The sequence below is a fragment of the Garra rufa genome, chromosome 11, assembly GCF_049309525.1.
Source record: "Garra rufa chromosome 11, GarRuf1.0, whole genome shotgun sequence".
Classification (NCBI taxonomy): Eukaryota; Metazoa; Chordata; class Actinopteri; order Cypriniformes; family Cyprinidae; genus Garra; species Garra rufa.
Window position 1 is genome coordinate 25,935,975 of NC_133371.1, and position 23,272 is coordinate 25,959,246.

Consider the following 23,272-nt stretch of genomic DNA (forward strand, 5'->3'; position numbering starts at 1 on the left):
CAACTGATATGTAAGAACATCTGCACTTAAGCAGATTGTGTTTATGTCAGAATTGAATCAGTGTTTTGCTACACATAACTGATACATGTATAAAAAAGAAAACTGGGGAAGCACAATATGTTGGTGCCATAAATCAGACAATTTCAATGTAGTGTTATTGGTTAATATTTGATATACTGTATAATGGCTGATACTGAGTATTTAATAATGAACCTCTGCACACACAATAGATACAAATAAAATCTATATTTAATAAAAAATAAATTGTAACACTTCTCACTATATAAATGGGCCAATTCTATTTGCTCCGTTTAGTATGCTATAGCTTATTAGCTGTTTATTAGTACTTATAAAGCACATATTGATGTCTTATTCTGCATGGCCATATTTTAGATCCCTTAATCCTACCCCAACATCTACCTTATAAAAATAAACCAATTTGCTGCTTATTTATATTTAGTAAGTTCTTGTTAAGAGTTAGTTAATTGTGAGAATTGGCCCTCAAACTAAACTGACCAAATACACTACCAGTCAAAAGTTTTTGAACAGTAAGATTTTGTTTTTTATGCTCAACAAGCCTGCATTTATTTGATCCAAAGTACAGAACAAACAATACAATTTTGAGAAAATAAAAATTTAAAATAGCTGTTTTCTCTTTAAATCTATTATAAAATGTAATTTATTCTTGTGATTTTAAAGCTGCATTTTAGCATCTTCGCTCCAGCCACATGATCCTTCAGAAATCATTCTTATATTCTGGCGTGCTGCTCAATATTATGTTAAAAACAACTGAGTAGAATTTTTTTTAAAGCTTTCTTTATGAATAGAAAGTTCAGAAAAACAGCATTTATCTGAAATGGAAATCTTTTGTTACATTATAAAAGTCTTTATCATCACTTTTAATCAATTTAAAGCATCATTGCTAGATAAAAGTATTAATTGCTTTTGAATGGTACAGTGTATAATGTTACAGATAAATGATCTTTGGATCTTTCTATTTATCAAAGAATCCTGAAACAAATTTAGATTGATAATAGTAATAATAAATGTGTCTTGAACAGCAACATTACAATGATTTTAGCTTTGATCACAGGAATAAATTACATTTTAAAATATATTCAAATAGAAAGCAGTTATTTAAAATAGTAAAAATATTTCACAATATTATTGCTTTTGGTGTATTTTGAATCAAATAAAAATTACTGTTCACAAACTTTTGACTGGCAGTATACATTAATACAGTATATAATAAAAAAATCTATGTAACCTAGATTTAAACCAATAAATCTGAATTTTGACACCCGTTACTACACAAGAGACGCATCAAAAGCCAATAAAACCCATTATAATTAGTAGGAATACACCAAAATACACCAAAATTATCATTCTAGGCTGAAACCAGAAATTCTGGATGCACAGAAACAGAAAATGCATTGTATTATTTATTTATTATTTTATTAAATATATATTATGTAAGACTTTTTTTCATTTAAAAAAAACACAAGCAAATAAAATAACCACACTTTTTATATTAAAATATATTAATATTTAATATCAATATACCATTTTTTTAAATTCAGTTCTATGCAACAGAATCATTTATAACTGTTTATTTATTTATTATTATTGATTTATTTTATTTTTTTTACTAATTATCCAAATAACGTATAGTAGCGTTATTGCAAACAGGAACAAGTATACTACATAGAAATTTCTTGTCGGCACGTTTTTTAGCAGACTTTGCTTTTCTGGTGAGCATGAACAGATTGCACATTCATAAAGCAGAATATTCAGCCTCACAAGCGCCAAGTGGTGCGACTCACCATACATTTTCAACTAACATTTTTCTCTTTCGGCCAATAATTTTCAGTGGACAAAATTTCGGTGCATCCCTAATAATTTATTCCATCTACAATGGATGCTGCAACCTCAAGCTGTTGCAGAGTGGCGCAACAGCGATTGTGCCTGATGTACTGTAGCCTACACACGGAGTGTCCCATTTCATTTGAAGGTCACAAGATAGAGCTTGTACAATAGCACCTACACAGAACAACAGGCTTGCGTTTACATGGCATGCTGGAGGCTTGTTAGAGACAATATGTTTGACTTAAGTTAGCCGGGGCCTGCAGGCCTTACTTTAGCTTTAGTACAGTACCAGCATGTTCCTGTCATATCAGCCAGTGGCCAGACATGGTGCTCTGGGGGCAGTCTACCTACTGCCACTCCCATACTAGGTTCACTTTCACACATGCCTGCACACACACACACACACACACACACACACACACACAGCCACCAGGGATATGAGAATCGTGCTTAATGCACAGAGCACTCGGACAACAACCCCTGCAGGCACAACAACAACAGTGCACACATCTGGGTCTTTCTTTAATAATTCATTACAAATTTAGTCACACTGTACTATCGAAGGAGATGGCTGAATCTCTTTAACTCCTTATTCAATCACAGACTCAGGCTGGAAACCGTATTATAGCTTGTGAAGGTTATATACGGGCAGCGTCCCGCTGTAGTCGATTCCACTTTTGGACCCCTCGCGGAGGGGCCCGCCTTCATCCTCACCCTCAGATAAACTCGAAGGGCTTATCAACAGGTTAGCTGTCATAAGTGATACCTTCCAAAGAAGTGGAGGTAGAAAGTGAGCAAGTGAGAGAGCCGAGATGGAAAAAACCTGCCGACAGCCCAGCAGGAACGTTGAACCCGCTTGGCCTGCCTGCAGAAGCTTCTACATTAACTACTAAAGTCTAATTGCCTGGTCCCTGTCTTCCCATGCGAGTCAACAGTAGGAGACCATTCATTTGCAGCCTGGGAGTCTAGAGAGAGGATCTGTCACAGGTATTCATAATCGTCCACTAATGCAAATTTCCGCTCCGCTGCTCACAGGCTTGGTGGACAAGATAAAAGCACACGGAAATACAGTAAAATGTCTCGTGTCTAAATGTAGCATCTAAATGACTGGATAAACAAAACCTGTCAGAAATTTCTTCATTTCGTCTCCAGCAGTGTGTATATGTGGAAGCATGCTGGATTTACATGCCTTTTCCCCGGTGCTAATAAAAACAGAGCAGCGAACATCTGGAAAAGTCTTTGCGATTTCAGTGCGAAGGCGGTGTCTGATAGCCTTGAGTTAATAAGCAGAGTTAGCTGCTACTCAAATCCTATACTGCTTCTGATAAACGCACTCGACTAATTCTCCACTAAGTGGTTTGAGTTTTATTAGTGCAGTGATTAAAGGAAAGGGAGGACGAGGTAAAGACTGACAGACGTTAGAGTTAAGTTATATTGAAGAAGAGATCCAGCTGTACAGTGGTTTTACTGCTTGTTAAGTGCAAACAGAATAGCTAATATTTCGTAAAGTCACATGTTTGGGCTACAAGGTTACATAGAACTAAACTAAACTTTTTTAGACCTTTTTATTTTTTTTCTGGCAGAAAACATGACATGGCTGGAATCAAACCTATGCATTTTACATGGTGGCAACAGAGAGCACAGGTCTTAACTGATAGGCCACACTGCCGACACTAAACCAATATGTTACATGAAGCAAGTGACTAAACAAAATAGAAAGTAAAAAAGGTGGTCCAGAGTATGAAAGCCTGTTTCCGCCACAGAAAATAATAAATAAAATTTAAAAAAAGATAGCAACTTTTTTTTTCTCAGAATTGCGTGATACAAACTCGCAATTAAGATTTTTATTTCTCAGAATTGTGAGATATAAACTTGCAATTGCAAGTTATAGTCACATCTTTGTGATATAAACTTACAACTGTGAGGAAGTCAGAACTCCCAATTCTGATTTTTTTCCTAGATTTGTAAGATATAAACTCGCAATTGCGAGTTATAAAGTCAGAATTTTTATATAAACTCACAACTGCGAGTTATAAAGTCAGAAATGAGAGATAAACTCATAATTCTGACTTGTTTCTCAGAAAACAAACTATAAAGTCAGAATTTCATAATATAAAGTTGCAATTGTGAGTTACAAAGTTAAAATTGACAGATAAACTAACAATTCTGACTTTTTTTCTCAGAACTTTGAGAGATAAACTTGCAACTACGAGTTATAAAGAATTTCATGATATAAACCCACCAGATAAACTTACAATTCTGACTTTTTTTCTCAGAATTGCATGATATAAACTCACAATTATGAGAAATAGTCAGAACAAACAATTCTTACTTTTTTTCTCACAAATGCAAGTTTGTATCTCGCAATTCTGGCGTTTTTTTTGCAATTGCGAGTTTATATCTCACAATTCTGAATTCAAGTTCTGAAGTCAAAACTGAGAGATAAACTCACAATTCTTACTGTTTTGAGAGATAAACTTGCAACTGCGAGTTATAAAGTCAGAATTTTGTGATATAAACCCACCAGATAAACTCACAATTCTGACTTTTTTTCTCAGATTTGTGAGATATAAACTTGCAATTACAAGTTATAAAGTCAGAATTCCATAATATAAACTTGCAATTGTAAGTTATAAAGTCAGAATGAAGAGATTAACACACAATTCTCACTTTTTTTCCCTCAGAATTGCATGATATAAACCAACAATTGTGAGAAACTTGCAATTCTGACTTCTGACTGAATTATCTCACAATTCAGATTTTTTTTCAATTCAGATTGACTTTTTCTCAGAATTGACTCATACTCTAAATTCTCAGAATTGTGAGTTTATATCCTGCAATTTTGACTTTATTTCTTAGAACTGCAACTTCATTTCTCAGAATTGCAAGTTTATATCATACAATTCTGACTGTCCATTTATTATATGTGCATTAGGGCTCTTTCATGTATAAATATGGGCAACAATGGACTGTAATGTTTTTAGTCTTGTTTTCAGAATATAGTCATGTACTTGAATTTATTTAGGCTTATTTGGTGAAGAGAGTTATTTTGGGCTTGTTTTTAAGACCCAGTTGATTGTTTTTCTAGTGAGATCTGGCAACAATGAGCCCAGACTTTGGGTTGAGCCAAGACCACACAGACAGCAATTCAATCTAAAACCTTCAGATGACACAAAGCTCATATCTCCAACTCTGCGAGTTATTCCAACCCACCAAGAAAGCAACACACACATTTATGTGTTTCCATTCACGCAGAATAAATGCTGGTGTGAGTCCTAAACATTTAAGAAAGTCAGTTTGGTTAAATAATTCAATTATCAGTTCATGAGATGTTGACTGTCCAAGGAGGAAAAGATTGCTTTGAATTGCACTAGAGTGGCCTGCTGTAGGTGATGGAGATGCTCTCTCTCCTCAGGCACCAACAAGGACCACCAGAAGACTGGCCTAGCAGGGGGTTAAGAACCGTCTGATGGATATGTTTTAGCGTGCAGCTAATATGATTGCACTAAATGTATTTCTGAGGCCTCTCTAGACGATCCCCTGGTCAGAGGAATTCCTATACCTAATAATAAAGCACTCAGCGATTAAAAGTGTGAATAAAATAAGTCCTGGAGCCCAAGCCAGGCTGGCAGCAGTATGCCACCCACGCTCTCCAGGGAGGGGGAGAGGAGAGCCACGGCAGGAACAAAAGGACAAAGACGCCCTCACTAAGAGTTTATACAATCCTGCAAATTGATTAAACGGCAAAGGGGTGGAGAGAGGCGACCAAATCAGACTACTTACTGACAGACTAAACACAAGTGGTGTGGAGGGCTGGGAAAAAACACTCCACAGCTACTGCTAAATGTAAACACGCATCACTGTGGGAGTACAATAACCTCAATCCATCTGAATTTCAAAGTCAGAACATGTAGGAAAAAAATATATGCTATATATACATACTGTACTGTGGGGTTCAACAGTCTGAGAGCACTAGTGAAAATGCTTATAGTTTAATTGATTTTTTTCCCCATTGCAGATATATGATTAGCACAAAAATGTAGGTTAAAATTCTAAAATTAAAGACATAGTTCACCTAAAAATTTTAATTTTGTCATTGATTACTCACTTCCATGCTGTTCCAAACTCGTACACTGCAAAAAATGCTTTTCTTTTCTGTTTCCAGCCAAAATATTTTAAAATTACATCAAGAAGGATTTTTTTGTAGACAAGTAAAAATTATTTTCTTGTTTTAAAAAAAAAAAAACAAGTCAAAATTAAGTGAGTTTTTGCTTAGAACAAGCAAAATAATCTGCCAGAAAAAAAATCTTATTTCAAACTGAAAACATTTTCAGTCATTTTTCTTACTCTTACTTTTCTTTCAAGCAAAAGTGCACTTAATTTTGACTTGTTTTTATCTGAAGACTTCTCATCTTGAAAATCCTTCTTGATTTAAGATATTTTTTTTTTTTTTTTTTTTTTTTTTTTTAGATATTTTGGCTGGAAACAAGACAAAACATCTAAGTTAGAAAAGCATTTTTTGCAGTTTAAGACATTTGTTCCTCTTCGGAACACAAATTAAGATATTTCTAATGAAATATGAGACAGCAATGCAACTGAAATGTTCCCAGACCCAGAAACGTAGTGAGGATATCAGTAAAATTGATTACAGAATTTTCATTTTTGGGGATCTATTCCTTTAACATGAATTTCAGAATGTCTTTTCAGTGTCAGATTTGTGATACTGACCAAAAATAGGGAAAAAAGCTATATTGTGAAACATTACAATCAACAGTTTTCTATTTTAATTAGCCATTACCTCAGTATCACATGATTCATCAGAAATCATTCTAATATGCAAATAATTATTACAGTACCTCATGTACACAAAAGAACACAACACTGACTGGCTAAAATAACCTGGAATTTATAAAGCAAGATTAGTTTAGCTAAAAGCATTTTCATAAGAGCGTGTTGATAAAGACGAGACAAACTGAGCAGGGATCATGTCTTGTAAAGTTGGCGCTTGAAATTAAAGCAGTCGGGAGTCCATACTGTAAATACTTAAGAACCGACCGTCAACGTGGGAAGAATTAGCAAGATAACATTGGACATATTGGACTGCGTATGAAAAATGCAAAACTGTTTTGAGTCACGACACCGACAAACCAAATAACTAAACAAGTCTCAGCGGGCTTGACTTTGTAACAATTTAGATTTGAGGCAAAAAAATAAGCTATTAAGCAATCTCTTCAATGACTGCTGAACAAATTTTTTAAGAAGCACTTTACATGCTTAACTTTGTTATGCTTCTTGAAACGTTAACATTTCCGATTGGTGCATTTTGACAGGGGGAAATCTATTATGTGTGTGTGTCCTCTCAGAGCAAGATAGCACTAACTACACCATGAGGGGAAGTTTGAGTCTCTCTCGTGTCCCTCTCATGCATTTATCTTCCGCAGCAGCGAGACGCAAACAACGGCAGCAGTGCCAGCCTGCCTTATGAGGGTCAGACGAAGGGCTGTGGACGGATGCCAGATTACATGAACGTATCTGTGCAAATCTAACAAGGCTGACTATTGGCTTCAGGCTTAATGCGTATGTGTGTGTTCGAGGGAGCCGATGAAACCGGGCAACTTTAATGCAAACAGAGGATCCTTGCAGCATCGCCACACTTTTTCCCTCTTTCGCTGGCTTTTTTCCAAGGTGAAATGGAGGGCGAAGCAAGTAACCTACATTGGTGCCTTGATTAAAATACAGAAAAATGACACAACATTTACAGTGAATCAAAGGCTCCGATGGCTGCTACGGTCACGCATGTCTACAGTAAGCAACAAAGACAAAAGAAAGAGCTTGAGATGCAAGGAAAAGGTTGTGTCATGTGTATATCTGCGGTAAATAAACACCAATAAGACACGTTGTGGTCAGATTGAAGACTTTCAGTATTAAAAACTGTTTAAATGGTGTGACAGCTATCAGGTTTATATTTCTATAATAATATATCTATATTTAACAATATGATCTAAATTTATGATCTATGCAAATGGTCACGTATAAGCGTTTTGTTCTTTGTGCCCGTCACGTTACTAATGAACTAAAGACTCGTTGCCAAGAATTTTATGTTTGTTTCTTATAATTTACCTTTGGTTCCCTAATTTGGAATTAGGGCTGGGCGATATGGCAAAAAATTAAAATCTCAATTTTTTCAGAACGATTCTCGATTTTTTACGATTTTTAACTAATCAACTTGAAAATGTAACTACAACATGATTCAAGTAACCCTCGAATTAAAGAAAATTCTATTCCAAGTGCACCACGCATGATGTAAATGTTAAACAAATCACTTGTTAAATATCTTTGCAGAAAAGATGCATGAACTACAACTACATCTTGTGATTTACAAACTTGTCTCTGACATATTAAATGTTAAGAAATAATACAAGGAAAATGCTTTAAAATCTCAAGTCAAGGTATTTCAAATTCAAAATGACTAAAGGTAAAACACCAGTAGACTATTATTAACTATAAATGTTCTGTAAAAACAATGAACAGCTACCCTGAAAATCCAGAGGTCTCGCGAGAGCGCAATTTGAACTGTCTCTGCAAGACACTCTGGCATCGAGCAATGATGCAGGTTACTGCAATACGTAAGCAATTGTGGGAACCAATCAAATCGGTGTATCTGATGTAGGCCAGCCTGAGGCGAGCTAAGCTGATGATGACAGCACTGCGACGTCCAAATCATGTAGTAAACTTTGAAAGATCGCTGTCGCTACAGATGAACAACAAGTTGTTTGAAACGGCTTTGGCCGCTACAATGAACGAGTTAGACTTGGCTTTTCATATAAAAGAGGAACAGAAAACCGAAAACTCGAATCGTTCCTTTGCAAGAAGGACGTTTTTGCTGTTTTGCCGACTGGATACGGCAAGAGTTTAATCTATCAGTTCACGAGTTCACGCTTGCATATAATTAGCCGGAGAATAGTAGTGCATGTTTGGCGTGCTGTCCGGTGAAGGGCTCCGAGCTCGGGAGTGGCCCGAACCCAGAGTACGTTACCCCCCAATAGGAGTAGCGAGAACTCGGAGTGATGAGATGGGGTGGTGGAGGTTTACTGATAAACCATCGAGTGAATTGAGGTGAGTCAGCTGTATTTAAACCTATGACGCTGATTGACTTGAGTGGGTTCCTCTTGTGATGTTTACGCTAAGCATCTGACGCGCTTCTCCCGAACTTTGTTAATGAAACATCATTTAGCTCTGCTGGTAGCTAAGCGTGTATTGTTGTGATTGGTCGTGGCGTTATCCAATTGCGTGCAGTTAGAGTTTCAAATGCATGCTTGGTACCGCCCCTCGAGTTAGGCAGTTTTCATTGCTCGATCCCAGACCCTTAATCTTAATAGATTAGGGTCTGGATTTTTCCAGGCTAATGAACAGCAGCTTTCAGCTTATCACCATGATGCAAACATCAAATATCAGAAATACAGTAGTAGTTCTTAACAGGTTCTTTATTCGATTGTGCTGCTTTTTGTAAACATGGAGGCGTCTGACTGTTGCACTCGCATCTCTTGCAGTGTCTCATGCATAAAATAGCATTCTAAAAATGCAGTGATCAAGTTAAAAGAAGTTTACTTTACTCCCATCGTATTGCATGTTCTTTCTATTCCACTGTCCACGTCGCATCTTTGTCAACACAAAAGCACATTCTGTGTGAATGGCGCCTAGCAATATGAGCGCGTTCTTTTCTCTTAACTGTTAACGTTGGCATATTGTAAACGTGTCTAATTCTAACGTGTTAATATTTCTATTTAAAAATCACGATTCCCCGATTTCTAAAAAATTACATTGGCAAAAAAATAAAATTGAATTAATCGATAAAATCTGAAAAATCGCCCAGCCCTATATGGAATATGACAAAAGATTGCTAATGCAGGATTTCCACAGGTCCTTAAAAAGATTTTCATTTAGTTCTATCAAATTCTACAGTTTCAAAAGCGCCACCTACTGGCATAAAATATATTTGCATTTTCAATTAGCCCATCTGTTCTTTTTTTTTTTTTCAGACCAAAGCAGTTGTAAAACAAAACAAGCAGTTGTAAATGTCAACCAGTGGATCGAAAAGAAGCTAATGCATTTTACAAATGTAAAAAAAATAAGACACCAAGATATAAATGTATATGCTAGACTGTTTCATTAATATAATTTTTCTTAGACAGTAATTGTTTTAATTAATATAATAATTGATACTTTTGACATCCATTTTCTTAAATTGTTTTATAGTTTGTTACCATAGACATTGCTTTAATTTTATTTGTGTAATGCAGAGCTAATGCAAAATGAGCATTTGTGTTTTAAATGTCTCTAATTTTTTATTTTTTTTTTTCTTAGAAAGTGACTGATCAGTTTGCTAGACAAGACCCTAATTCCTCAGCTGGGATCGTGTAGAGCTGTTTGAAGCTGCATTTTGTACAGTACCTTCAACCCATTGGTTCCCATTGAAATTCACTATATGAAGAAAAATCCTAGAATGTTTTCCTCAAAAACCTTAATCTCTTTTTGACAGAAAAAAGAAAGACATGAACATCTTGGATGACATGAGGGTGAGTAAATCATCAGGAAATTTTTATTCTGGAAGTGAACTAATTCTTTAAAAGCTGTTTTAAATGTCAACCAGTGGATTGACTGGAAGGCTAATGCATTATACAAATTTGAACAATCAAGACACTAAAATATAGACATTTATGTTGTTAGGCTATTTCATTATTATAACAATTGATTGTCAATAATTGTTAAAATGAATATAATAACTGATACATTTGACTCATCCCTTTTCTAAAAAATATTACAATATAAGGCTGAAATGTGAAGTTTATAATATTATAAAACTTTGTTTTTGTGAAAACCTGTATCTGAATTGTAAATCATGCTTTTTACAGTCTTTTACAGTTTGTTACCATAGACATTGCATTCATTTTATTTGTGCATTGCAGAGCTAATGCAAGACGAGCATTTGTGTTTGAAAAAGTATCTAAAATTTGCATTTTTTTTAGAAAGTGACCGATCATTTTGCTAGACAAGACCCTAATTCCTAAACTGGGATTGTGTAGAGCCCTTTGAAGCTGCATTTTGGACCTTCAACCCCCATTGAAATCCACTATATGGAGAAAATTCCTGGAAATGTTTTCCTCAAAAACCTTAAACTCTTTTAGACTGAAAAAAGAAAGACATGAACATCTTGGATGACATGAGGGTGAGTAAATCATCAGGATTTTTTTTTTATCCTAGAAGAGAAATAATCCTTTAAAAGCAGTTAGGTTTTTTAAGTTTTATTTGACTTTTTTTTTAAACATATATATTTTTCTTAAAGTTTCGAAAGTTTTATTATAATATTGCAGAATATTTTGGTGGCTAATTAATGTAATTAAAACATTTAATCTGTTCGAATGTCTTAAAATACAAAGATGAATGTTTTAATTCAATTATTTCAAAATGATCTCATCTGGCTATGGTAGACAACATTAACAGTTATAAATGATTAAAAATGATTCTGAATTGAAGACAATAATAGTCTGGTAATAATTCCCAATCATGAACATTCTGAAATAGATTAACTGTAGCTGTTGCATAGAATTTGCGTTGAACGCGATCCTACAAGCACACTGCAGGCTGTGAGTGTATGATACGTGTTTGTGATTCACAGCAACAGCCGGCTGGACTGCGGCTCATGTCCTTATCAGTGGAGCGCTGGAGTGGACTGTGCGCCCAGAGGGAAAGAGAGCAAGAAAGAGAGTGAGAGAGGAAGAGATAAAGTCTCTCTGTCACCGGCGGTGTCGAGGCCAGTGTACAGAGCCCTGTGGTGCCTGTCAGCGGCTGGCATGCCGACCCCACCCCGCCGCACTGGCCACCAGTGTTTAATCCATGTTGGGAGCGTTAACATTCAGCGACCTCACGGGTGACAGATCTGCCATGCGAGCCTTCTCCCCTGGGGCGGACGGCACCCCGAGTGTCAGCTCGGCTCACGGAAGCTCAAACACACATACGCGCGCATACGTCACGGCCGGCCGACCGGGCTGCGGCCACAGGCGCCTGGGGAGAGTTGTCCTCTGTGACTGTGGAGGTGGCGAGCGTGTTAGTGCTGGTCATTACGACATGCAAACGCACACAGACATGTGCATCAGGGTTAAAGACGGAGCATGTTTGTTCGGCGGCAAAAAACGAGTGCGGCACGCAAGCTGTTTATGCTAAAGCGTGTTTATGCACAGATGGAACAAGAATATTAAGAATATACACAAATTATGCAAAGCAAACAATGAATATGTAAAAATGCAAAGCGCACGTTTCTTCAAATCCACACTCGTAAGTCGAGAAGAAGCGTTAAACGGACAGACGAAGGGAGGAGCTGTCAGCGCCGCTACTGTCAGCGTGAAGGATAAGAGGGATGCGCGCGGGGTCAAGGCAGACTCGCCGTCGAGCCCCAGGAGCGCCACGATGACACGGAGCATACACATCTCAATAACAACACTGACACTGTCAAATCTCCAGCCATCACTGCACTGTTAGCGGCCGCTCAAATCCAGCTCTTTAATTATTAATCCCTTCCTCCGGAGTTTCAGGAAGAGCCCGTGCACATATATCACTATCAAGGGTTCGCCCTCCTGTCATACTCGCAGCACAAACTCCCTGACAGTTTCTTAAAGCCCACGAGGCACACAGCGGGACTCACACCCACATATGCGCACATTCGCTTCAATGTAGCTGTCCAGGGAAACTTTCCGAGTGAAGTGAAACAAAGGTGAGGGACAAAGAAATCCCAGACAGAGAAAGATCTAACATAAAGACTAGGACTGTCCATCGATTTAAACATTTAAGTGAATGCCATGTTTATTAAATAATCAAAACGAATTGCATGTTTAAATATTGAGCAAGAAAAGCAAATTATAGTCATTTACGAAAGTTAAAGTGACATTTTAGGCAAAAATGAAAATACTGTCATTGTTACTGTGGAAAAATAATATCAAATAAGAAGGATTTTCAGATATATATTAAATATTTATTTATTTATTTATTTATTTTTTCCATGGAGTGGAACTCATTGGTAATCTAAAAGGTTTGTATACCAATATTCTGCAAAATATCTTACAGTCATAGAAGTTTGGAACGACACAAGTGTGAATAAGTGATAGAATTTTAATTTTTGGGCAAAATATCACTCTAAGGCATTTAAATGCAATTTTAATATATTATTGTTGGATGCTGTGTGCAAATATTCTCTTCGATGTATTATTTCTGCCTGTCTTGCCCAGCATAGAAGTATCTATATTTTGTTTATTTTATAACTCTGTAAAAAAAAAAAAAAACTTTATTATTATAAATTAATATAAAATATTAATATATATTATCATTATAAATTAAAGGATTACATTTAAAATATCCATTAATTTATTTATTTAGAAAATTAAATGGTTACATTTTAAATATCTTTATTTATTTATCTACCTATCTATTTGCTTAGTTGTTTTTTCTTTCTCTATAATACTTGCTCAATTGTAGCATTCAAAGCACAAATATACATTAGGTCACATCCTGATCACCCCATCTGGTTCTATATCGCTATAAAGATGGACAATAAATTATTAAACCAACTAAATCATTATAGATTTAATTACCTATAATGATTTAGAAGACAATATGTGACTCTGGACCACAAAACTAGTAAATAGTTAAGACAAAATTAAGACATAAATAAGCTTTCCACTGATGTATGGTTTGTTAGGATAGGACAATATTTGGCTGGGATACAACTATTTGAAAATCTGGAATCTGAGGGTGCAGAAAAATCTAAATATTGAGAAAATCGCCTTCAAATTTGTCCAAATGAAGTTCTTGGTAATGCATATTACTAATCAAAAATTACATTTTGATATATTTATGGTAGGAAATTTACAAAATATCTTCATGGAACATGATCTTTAATTAATACCCTAATGATTTTTGGCATAAAAGAATAATTGATCATTCTAACCCATACACTGTATATTTTGCTATTGCTACATATATAACCATGCTACTTAAGACTGGTTTTGAGGTCCAGGGTCACATACAGTATATTGTCTTTGTTTTTGTTATTTCGATTTCAGATTTAGAGTCCACGGCGAAGCTGACTTACAGTAGTTCACACAGGAAGTGTGGCTGCATTCCATCTGCACTAATTTGTAACTGCTTGCCTATGTACACACGTTGACGGATGTCTACGGCAATTATGTTTTGCTGCTTTTCAGCATCCCACACCGTGTTTTTAAGTTAAAACAGTTAAACTTTTAAAGACATGCTTTAAGAGCAGCTGAGACTGCGCTGACTGTGATCTTGTAAAAAAAAAAAAAAAACTTGCTCAAATGAAAAAAAAAAATCCTTGTTGGGGAATTACAATTAAAGTATTATTTTTTTAAAGTGCATGTTTTATTTTAATGTAATTAACTGCACTGAATTAACACTAAATTGACAGCCCTAGCTCAGACATGAGTTGCAATCCAGGAAAACCCCTCAATATCATAAGATCATTGCGTTTTCCTGAGGACATTACGCGAGTTAAATGGAATAACGAATCAGGTCGTGGAAATGCTGATAATCAGTCTAATCCTGGCTGTCCCAGTAAGCCAGTTAATAGCTTAGACCGTGCCCGCCACTTTATAGCGTTCCCTCAGGACCCGGGAACCTGTGCAGACCCCGTCCTGCTATCATGTGGCGCTGGCCATTCTGCTAGACAGAAACAGGAAGAGAGAGAATGAGAGAGAGGGAGAGAGAGAGAGAACGCTCCGTCACAGCTGCCAACTGTGTTTACAGCTGCACGGCATCAAACATTCATCAGATGCCATCTTTACAGTCTGTGATGTGAAGCAATCAGCATTTCACAGCCTGTCAAATGATGTCGAAACCGCTTGCTACCTGGCAGTGTCAAAAAGGGAAAAAAAAAATCTCACACACACTTACACACACAAACACACGTCCAGGTTTTCCTTTCTAGTCCAGACTACTGACAGACGACGCAAGCTCATATGTTAAAATATTAATTCTACTTAAATACTTAAAACACTCTAATGACAGCAAAGCTCCAAATCGGCTTTCAAGTGTAAATAATCTCTTTTTTCCCCTCACCCTTCGATCCCTTTCATCTTTATTGAAAATGCTTGAAACTACAGAGTTCAGAAGCAGCAAATTTGGCCGGTTAATGCCTGGCTGGGTAATGCTCATTTAGCCTGTGGTGGAAACTTTTTGGAGTCTGTGTAATGCGCTGTAAGAAATTACTTTGCTTAATGCTTAGCATCAGAATTGTCATCGGCCTGCTCTCGACTAATACCTGTTCTTATCATCGGCCCCTCAGAACGCATGTTTCGACAGTGCTGTAGCTCCATCTACAGGCTAAAGTGAGACGTGCAGCGGAGAACTCTGTGTGACCCCTCTGCAGTCTCCACTGATGTATGCCACATTCATCTCAGTCTAAGTGCAAGCCACATCTAAAAAGTGGTATTTTATAAAGATTTTATCTGTCATGGCCCTCCTTCTCAGGCTCACTCTAGTCAGAGTTTATAAGCGCTGTTTCTTGACTCATTACTGTTGCATAAACAAGCAATAAAAATATGCATGTTAAGCGGTCTGTCTTGTTACAAAACCATGCCTGCGTGCTTTTAGGTGATATATCAAGAGTTTTTGTCCTTAAATGCATATGAGGATACTCCTAATGAGACGGTAGTGCTTAATAACAGTGCCTTGGGTGGACAAGCATGAAAAATTCAAAGGAACATTTACAGGGGGATTTATGCGATAATAAACAGGCGAATCATTTTGTTGCCCCTTGTTTTAAACATACACTTCATTTTGAAGAAAACAACTATATTTTTAGTTTTATATATTCTATATATATGGGTCAAAGACAAAAAAAGGGTTTAATCATAAAAAAGTGCAGTACTGCTTTAAATTGTTGTTTTTCCAAAAAAAAAAGTAAAAGTATTCTGTTTAATTTCATTGCATTTTTGTTTTTGTTTTTCTAAGCAAAAAATTTATATCACACATTTTTCCCTAATTTACAGAACACACCCACTAAAATGTCATTCAGTGTAACAATCTTGTCATATTTACAAGAAAAATCAATTCAATTAACATTAACAAGCAAATTACTTTCACCCCAAATACTAATTAGTTGTAATTCTACGTTTTTAAAATGTGCCACTATCCTAGGTTTTGCCCATTTGCCAGTAAGATTTTTTTACTAATTTAAATCACAATAAAATTTGATATGCTCCCTTATTCTTTTATATATTTTAAAAATAAGTCTAAGTCAGAAAAAGCATGCTTGAATTTTTACATAAATATTGTGTTACATTGAATGTAAATGTAACATTATATTCTCCAAATTTTGACATTTTATTCTCCAAAAACTTATTTGAAACCTTAAAAGTAGACACTTTACTTACATCTTAACATCTTTGACCCATATATCTTTATATTTTTAATGGGGAAGTGTGCAAACTTTTGACTGGTAGTGTGTGTGTGTGTGTGTGTGTGTGTGTGTGTGTGTGTGTGTGTGTGTGTGTGTGTGTGTGTGTGTGTGTGTGTGTGTGTGTGTGTGTGTGTGTGTGTGTGTGTGTGTATATATATATATATATATATATATATATATATATATATATATATATATATATATATAATTATTATATAATTATTATTATATAACTTACTCAATTTTAAAATTTACAACATCATTGTAAAGTTTGGGTTAGGATTAGTTGCTTGTTATTGTGTATAATTTACTAGTATTACAGTATGTACATGCAACGTGAAAAAAGGACACTAAAATGTTTATTTTTTACAAATAAATGAACGCATTTGATTGCTCAAATGTGACCCACAAAACCAGTCATAAGGGTCCATTTTTTTGAAACTGAGATTTATACATCATCTGAAAGCTGAATAAATAAGCTTTCCACTGATGTATTACTTGTTAAGATAAAAAAAAAATATTGAATCTGAAGGTGCAAAAAACTTAGACAATTGAGAAAAATCGCCTTTAAAGTTGTCCAAATGAAGTTCTTAGCAATGCATATTACTAAACAATAATTAAGTTTTGATATATTTACAGTAAGACATTTACAAAATGTTTTTATGGACCTATACTATATCCTAATGATTTTTGGCATAAAAGAAAAAAAATATCATTTTGACACTGTACATTTGCCTAGTGCTACAAATATACCTGTGCTACTTAACAAAACTTCACAAATCATGATGTATTATCCCAATATCATTATTGTATTTCTTATAATTATATATCTCATCCATTTTGCTTCTCAAGTAAATGTAGGGGTGTATTTTTTCCCTGGAAAACAAGATAAAACACTCATGAAATTAGTTATTTTTGCAGTGACTCGTTTACGGTTCATCCTGTGCAAAGACTTGAAAATACAAAAGCCATTCATACGAAAGTCATTCAAGGCCAAATCAGTCAACTAGAGAATTTACAGGTGTCCTTAAGTTAAACTTAACTTTAAGTGTTATGCTTGCCTCCTTCGGAGGTCCAATCAATGTTTCTTTCCATAACAAAGAATAAACTATTATACACTACATAAAAGTTTTGTGCATAAATACACATGCACAAAGCAGAGGATATTCAAACTAAAACGCATGCACCCACACACATATTTCCCACTCTCCACAGATAAAAGCTGTGTTTTGCAAGAGGGAGCGTGTATATGCGCTGTGCTGTGCGCAGGTCGGGGTGGTGACCTCTGGGATTTCCAGCACTGGGGTGGGAGTGTGTTCCGGGAACAGGCGCTGCCTGATCAACCTACAGACCTGGACAAAGAAACCGCAGCACCGCAAATGCATTACAAGTTGCGTAAAGTGTAAAAGCTAAAGGACGGAGACTCCACTGACTCTATGAATAATGTATTGTAATGTATTTTAAATATATGTTTGTAAAGTAAATAGTATCCTCTCTCTTCACCAACTACTTTGTGTACTACATTTCAAGTATACAGGCCTACCTTATAAATTAAACGCCTGACGTGACGACGATGACATGGACTGGGTAAGAAAACGTAGAGGAAAGCACGGTCTCCTTTAATTATGCTCTTCTTAGAGGCAAGCATCTGTCAATGTCTGACTCTGTTACCTTATTACCGCAGCCTACAGATATACATACACCCATAGAGCGAGAAAGACAGATACGTGTTTGTTAACCCTTGAGGGTTACACGCTGTTTTATAGACGCTGTGCAACATGTATGGTAATTAAACATAAGTATTAAAAAAAAGCTGTACAAAAAGGCATAGTTGAGATTCACCCCTCCGGCCTGTTGTTTCTAAAGCCTGGACGATTTACGCAGGTGCCCTATTTTCATTTTTCCTGTCATCTCCATAGCTCAGCATCACCTGCACAGCTCTGAACGCAGTGGTGCGGAAACAGGCCACATGCTAGTGGAGATGAGATGATATTCTTTCTGTTCTCAACCGAACGTGTGCAGACAACGATAGGGCCGGCAACAGGACGTCCCACGCCTCTTCCCAGCTTGACACCCTGTCTCCTCAGGTGGATGGGCGCACACACCTCCAATGACTCCCCTTCAGGGGGCACTGCTCATTCCAGGAGAGAGCCACAGCAGCACGGGAGACTGCAGATTACACTACGGCTCCAAGAAAGCCTCTAAAAATAACTGCTTGTGCTTTATAGCATGGTTTAAAATGCTTCCTACTTGGCTACAGTAAAACACACTGCGTGCTGGAACACACTGAAAGAGCTCACGCATTAAAGTTTAGACTATTTATGGCTCATATTGGTAACAGTGTACACTACCATTCATACATTTTTTTAAATAAAATTTATATTTTTATTTAGCATAGACACATTAAATTGATCAAAAGTGACTGTAAAGACATTTATTTTGCTTTAAAGTTACATTTCAAATACATGCTGCTCTTTTTGAACCACAACTGTTTTCTTTAAAAGAAATTACTTCCTACACTCTTAAAAATAAAGGTTCCAAAAGGGTGTTTTTGCAGTGATGCCATAGAAGAACCATTTTTGGTTCCCCAAAGAACCTTTCAGTGAACAGCTGTTAAAAGGACCATTTTGAAGAACATTTGAAAAATCTAAAGAACCTTTTTCGACTGTAAAGAACCTTTTCTGCATTTGAAAGGTTCCTTGGATGTTCAAGGTTCTTCATGCCAATAAAGAACTTTTATTTTTAAGAGAGTAAGCAGCAAATCAACATATTAGAAAGATTATGTGATACTGAAGATTAAAAATGAAATAATGACATTTTAAAATATATTAAAATAGAAAAGCATTATTTTAAACTGTAACAGTATTTCACAGTTTTGTTTTTACTGTAATTTTGATTAAATAAATTCGGAAATGGTGAGCATAATTAAAGTCTTACCAACCCCAAACTTATGAATGGTAGTGTATGTAACGAACCAATCAATGAATAAATTAAATCTGATTCTACTTTGCCATACTTCTTTGAACTTTTCTAATTTTTCAATTAACAGGAATTGATTCGAACCTAAATCATGTACACAGTTACCAGAGAGAAACGTGAAGAGAGCATGTTCGCTCCTTTTTGACATCGTTCAACTAGCATGAAATGACTGAAATGGAATCAAGACATGTCTCAGACCAAAATCTCTCCAATAAGCATCTGAGCTCAATGTACCAGGAGCACATGTGCACCTTTTTGCCATTGTTTAATTGAAGTATGGATGTGCCCAAATCCAAACACAGTGTTTGGAAAGGAAAGGTTGTGTATACTACAGAACCACCAAAATGAATTATGGAAGCCCATTTATGCCACTGAATACATTTTTTTTAAATAATTGCTTAAATAACTCACAAATGATATCTCCGCAATTGCGAGTTTACATCTCGAGTTTATATCTTGCAATTCTGACTTTACACGCATTTGCGAGTTTATATCACAATTCTGACAAAAAGTCAGATTTGCGAGACAAACTCACATTTGCAAGAAAAACATCAGAATTGCATGATTTTATCTCGCAATTCTGACTTTATTTCTCGCAATTGTAAGTTTATATCATGCGATTCTGACTTTATAACTTTCAATTGCAAGTTTATATCTCAATTCTGAGAAAAAAAGTCAGAATTGGGAGATAAAAACTTGCATTTGCAAGGAAAAAAGTCAGAGTTGCAAAATATATAGCAATTCTGATTTTATTTCTTGCAATTGTGAGTTTAGATCTTGCCATTTTGATTTTATAACTCGCAATTGTGAGTTTATATCATACAATTCTGAGAAAAAAGTCCAAATTGTGAGTTTAAATCTCGCAAATCTGACTTTATTTCTTAGAATTGCAAGTTTATATCTTGCAATTGTGACTTTATAACTTGCAATTGCAAGTTTATATCTCAAAGTTATGAGAAAAAGTTTGTATCATGCATTTTCTGAATTATGATATAAGAAGTATCAATAACCTTCTTAATTTTTTGCTCAGTGGCAGAAACGGGCTTCCATTGGGAATAAATACAAGACGGAGGGGGGAAAAATATTTCAGCTTTCTGTCAAAATTACATTGTTGGGTAATTATATTGCAAGTTTATACCTTGCAATTCTGACTTTATAACTTGCAATTGCGAGTTTATATCACAATAAGGAGAAAAAAAGTCAGAATTGTAAATTTGTGTTATGCAGTTCTGAGGAAAAGAGTCAGAATTATGAGATAAAAAGTATCAATAATTTAATTTTTTTGTTCAGTGGCGGAAACGGTCTTCAATACGGAATAAATACAAGATGGGGGGGGATATATATTTCAATGCTTTCTATCAAAATTATATCTTTGGGTAATTATACTGTATATAAATTATGGGTATCAGGAAGCTGCTAGTAAAATAAAAGTAGGCATTGAAATTGCTTTTGAATGCGCTTGCTTGCTTTACTTTCACTTTCGAGATTTGTATAGACACATACTCTGTCTATACTACAGTACGTAGCAGCAGTATTTACCACACATTTTATATCTTATTTAGTATTTACCACACATTTTATATCTATATTTTCTATCAGTCATCTCTCCTTACTCCCTTTAGTGGCTCCGTAAAATGTACTATTTGTTGTCCGTGCCTTTCCGGGCATATCCCTATCAAGAACTATTTTTAACTGTATCTGGACATGACTTTGCCCAGATTTAAACCTAAATCTCCCACATAACCACAGAAGCTCAATGAGTCTGGATAACGTGTTAACCCTTAAACCACAACTCCAAACACATTACAACAATTCCAGTAAAACACACCAAATTTTTTTTTTTTTTTTTTAGAAAGTCCTAAAAACCTCCTTTGCGGATTAAGTTGTGGTGGGTGTTCAATAACAGTTATTTATTGAAAAAAACAAACTGATAAAAAAAAAATCATTGATTCACAACACTTTATAGCTGCACCCTGACAGGGCAGGGCCAAATGAGCACGGTCTGTTTTCCGTCTTGTGAAAAGTTGCTATTAAGGAGCAGAGCGTTTACTTCAAAGAGGGATTACACAGATGCGTTCTCTAACCTCAGGTTACTAAAAGGGCCACAGAGTTGAAATCTTGTAAACAGTGGTATGAAGTCTTACCAGGAAGGCTGTAATACTCCTTCGCGTGTTCTCCCAGTGGAAGCAGCTTTTAATATACTGCAGCGTATAGAGAATGGCCATGCTGATCTTCCTCACTCGATAGATATTACGTGCTAAAAGCTAATGGGGACAAAGCAGTAGTTAGCAAGATGTGCCTGAGGACGTAATGCTCACAACATGACATTCACTCAGGTGTAAAGAGGCTTTTAAACTGAAGGTTCATTGGTGATAAATATTAATAAGTCAAGTCATCTTTGGTGTCTAAAGAGCTTCAGGCGGTGCTGGAGGAAAAACTGAACATAATGAGTCTCTAAAGGTGCCAACAACAAACCTAATATTAAGAGAAAGTAGAAAATATGGTGACAAATTAAGCTGTAGTCTTTGTTGATAAAGCTCACCTTTTTGTTAAACTTCGGGTTGTCCTCTGCAAACTTTGTTTCCTTCGGCTGGAAGGTTTTCAAACCTGCTCTTATCTGGAAAAAAGTATGTTTGAATGATCTGGTATCATCTGTTTATTATTCATAAATTATCCAATTTATTTAATATGATGCACTTACAGGGTTGTAGAGGACATTCAACTCCAGTGTGATGGTTCCTTTGGTCGTCCTTGATAGATTATTATTTTTCAACCATCTGGTTATTTGTTGGCCGTTAGAAACCTAAAGTCAAAGTAGTGGTCCTATAAGGCACTATTGATTAAAAATGTACAACAATGATTAAAAAAATACTTTGTGTGGTATTTACGTTCAACAAAGGAATGGCAATTTTTCCCAGGAAGTCTGGAGCTTTGTCCCCATCATCATGATAGACTGTGACCACCAGAACATCATGGATGTCCTTAATGGGACTTAAGACATGTCAAAATCAATGTGTTATTAAGGTCATGAACATGCACATTAATAAAACGAGATATCGACAACACCAGCATAACTTACAATGTTAGGGCTGTTCTCCATTCAGGATTCAGGGTTTTGGATATTGTGTGAGTTTGCAGTTTGCTATTACCAAGCTCAAGGGTACAAAAAGGGTCACTTTTACCTGATGAAGTTAAGAGATTCTGACATCATTATGACTGAATAAATCTTTATAATAGGCTATACTTTACTTAATAACTGGCTGACTGTACAATATCCCTTACATGCATTATGGCATTATATTTAATACAGATAAGTACCACTTATATCTGTTGATGGAAGATCTGTGGCTTTTATTAACTTGATTTGAAGATAGCCAACATCCTTCAAGTCCCGCAGACAGCTCGTCAGCCTCTGTAAATACAAATGATTATTTCATGGTCTTAATGATACAATTATCTTTTATTATAAAAAAGTTAAATTATAAATATAATCATATAAATGTGACCCTGGACCATAAAAACAGTCTGAAGTAGCGCAGATATATTTGAAGCAATAGCCAAAAATACATTGTATGGGTTAAAATGATCATGTTCCATGAAGATGTTTTAAAATAATTTCCTACCATAAATATATCGAAATTTGATTAGTAATATGCATTGCTAAGAACTTCATTTGGACAACTTTAAAGCGATTTTCTCCAAATATTGTCCTATCCTAACAAACCATTCATCAATGTTTATTTACTTGGCTTTCAGATGATATATAAATCTCAATTAAAAAAAAAAAAAAATGGACTATTATGATTGGTTTTGTGGTCCAGGGATACAAATGTACAAATATGTATAAGCTATACATATTTGTACATTTGACTTGGTGACAAAAAAAGTATAGTACACTATAGTATAGGGACCAATTCTCACTTTTAAGTGTTTGCTTATTGACTGTTTATAAAGCAC

General features: G+C 35.6%; 1 protein-coding gene across 1 annotated transcript in view; it reads right to left on the reverse strand.

The window, feature by feature from the left end:
• Window positions 1-23,272, reverse strand: part of mctp2a (multiple C2 domains, transmembrane 2a) — a 66,352-nt gene that overhangs the window by 20,496 nt on the left and 22,584 nt on the right. The window contains exons 10-15 of the mRNA XM_073850160.1: window positions 22,634-22,725; window positions 22,395-22,497; window positions 22,204-22,306; window positions 22,017-22,118; window positions 21,858-21,932; window positions 21,460-21,579 (exon numbers count right to left, since the gene is read on the reverse strand). Of these exons, the coding sequence (XP_073706261.1) occupies window positions 21,460-21,579; window positions 21,858-21,932; window positions 22,017-22,118; window positions 22,204-22,306; window positions 22,395-22,497; window positions 22,634-22,725 (595 nt within the window). The remainder of the gene's footprint in view (window positions 1-21,459; window positions 21,580-21,857; window positions 21,933-22,016; window positions 22,119-22,203; window positions 22,307-22,394; window positions 22,498-22,633; window positions 22,726-23,272) is intronic.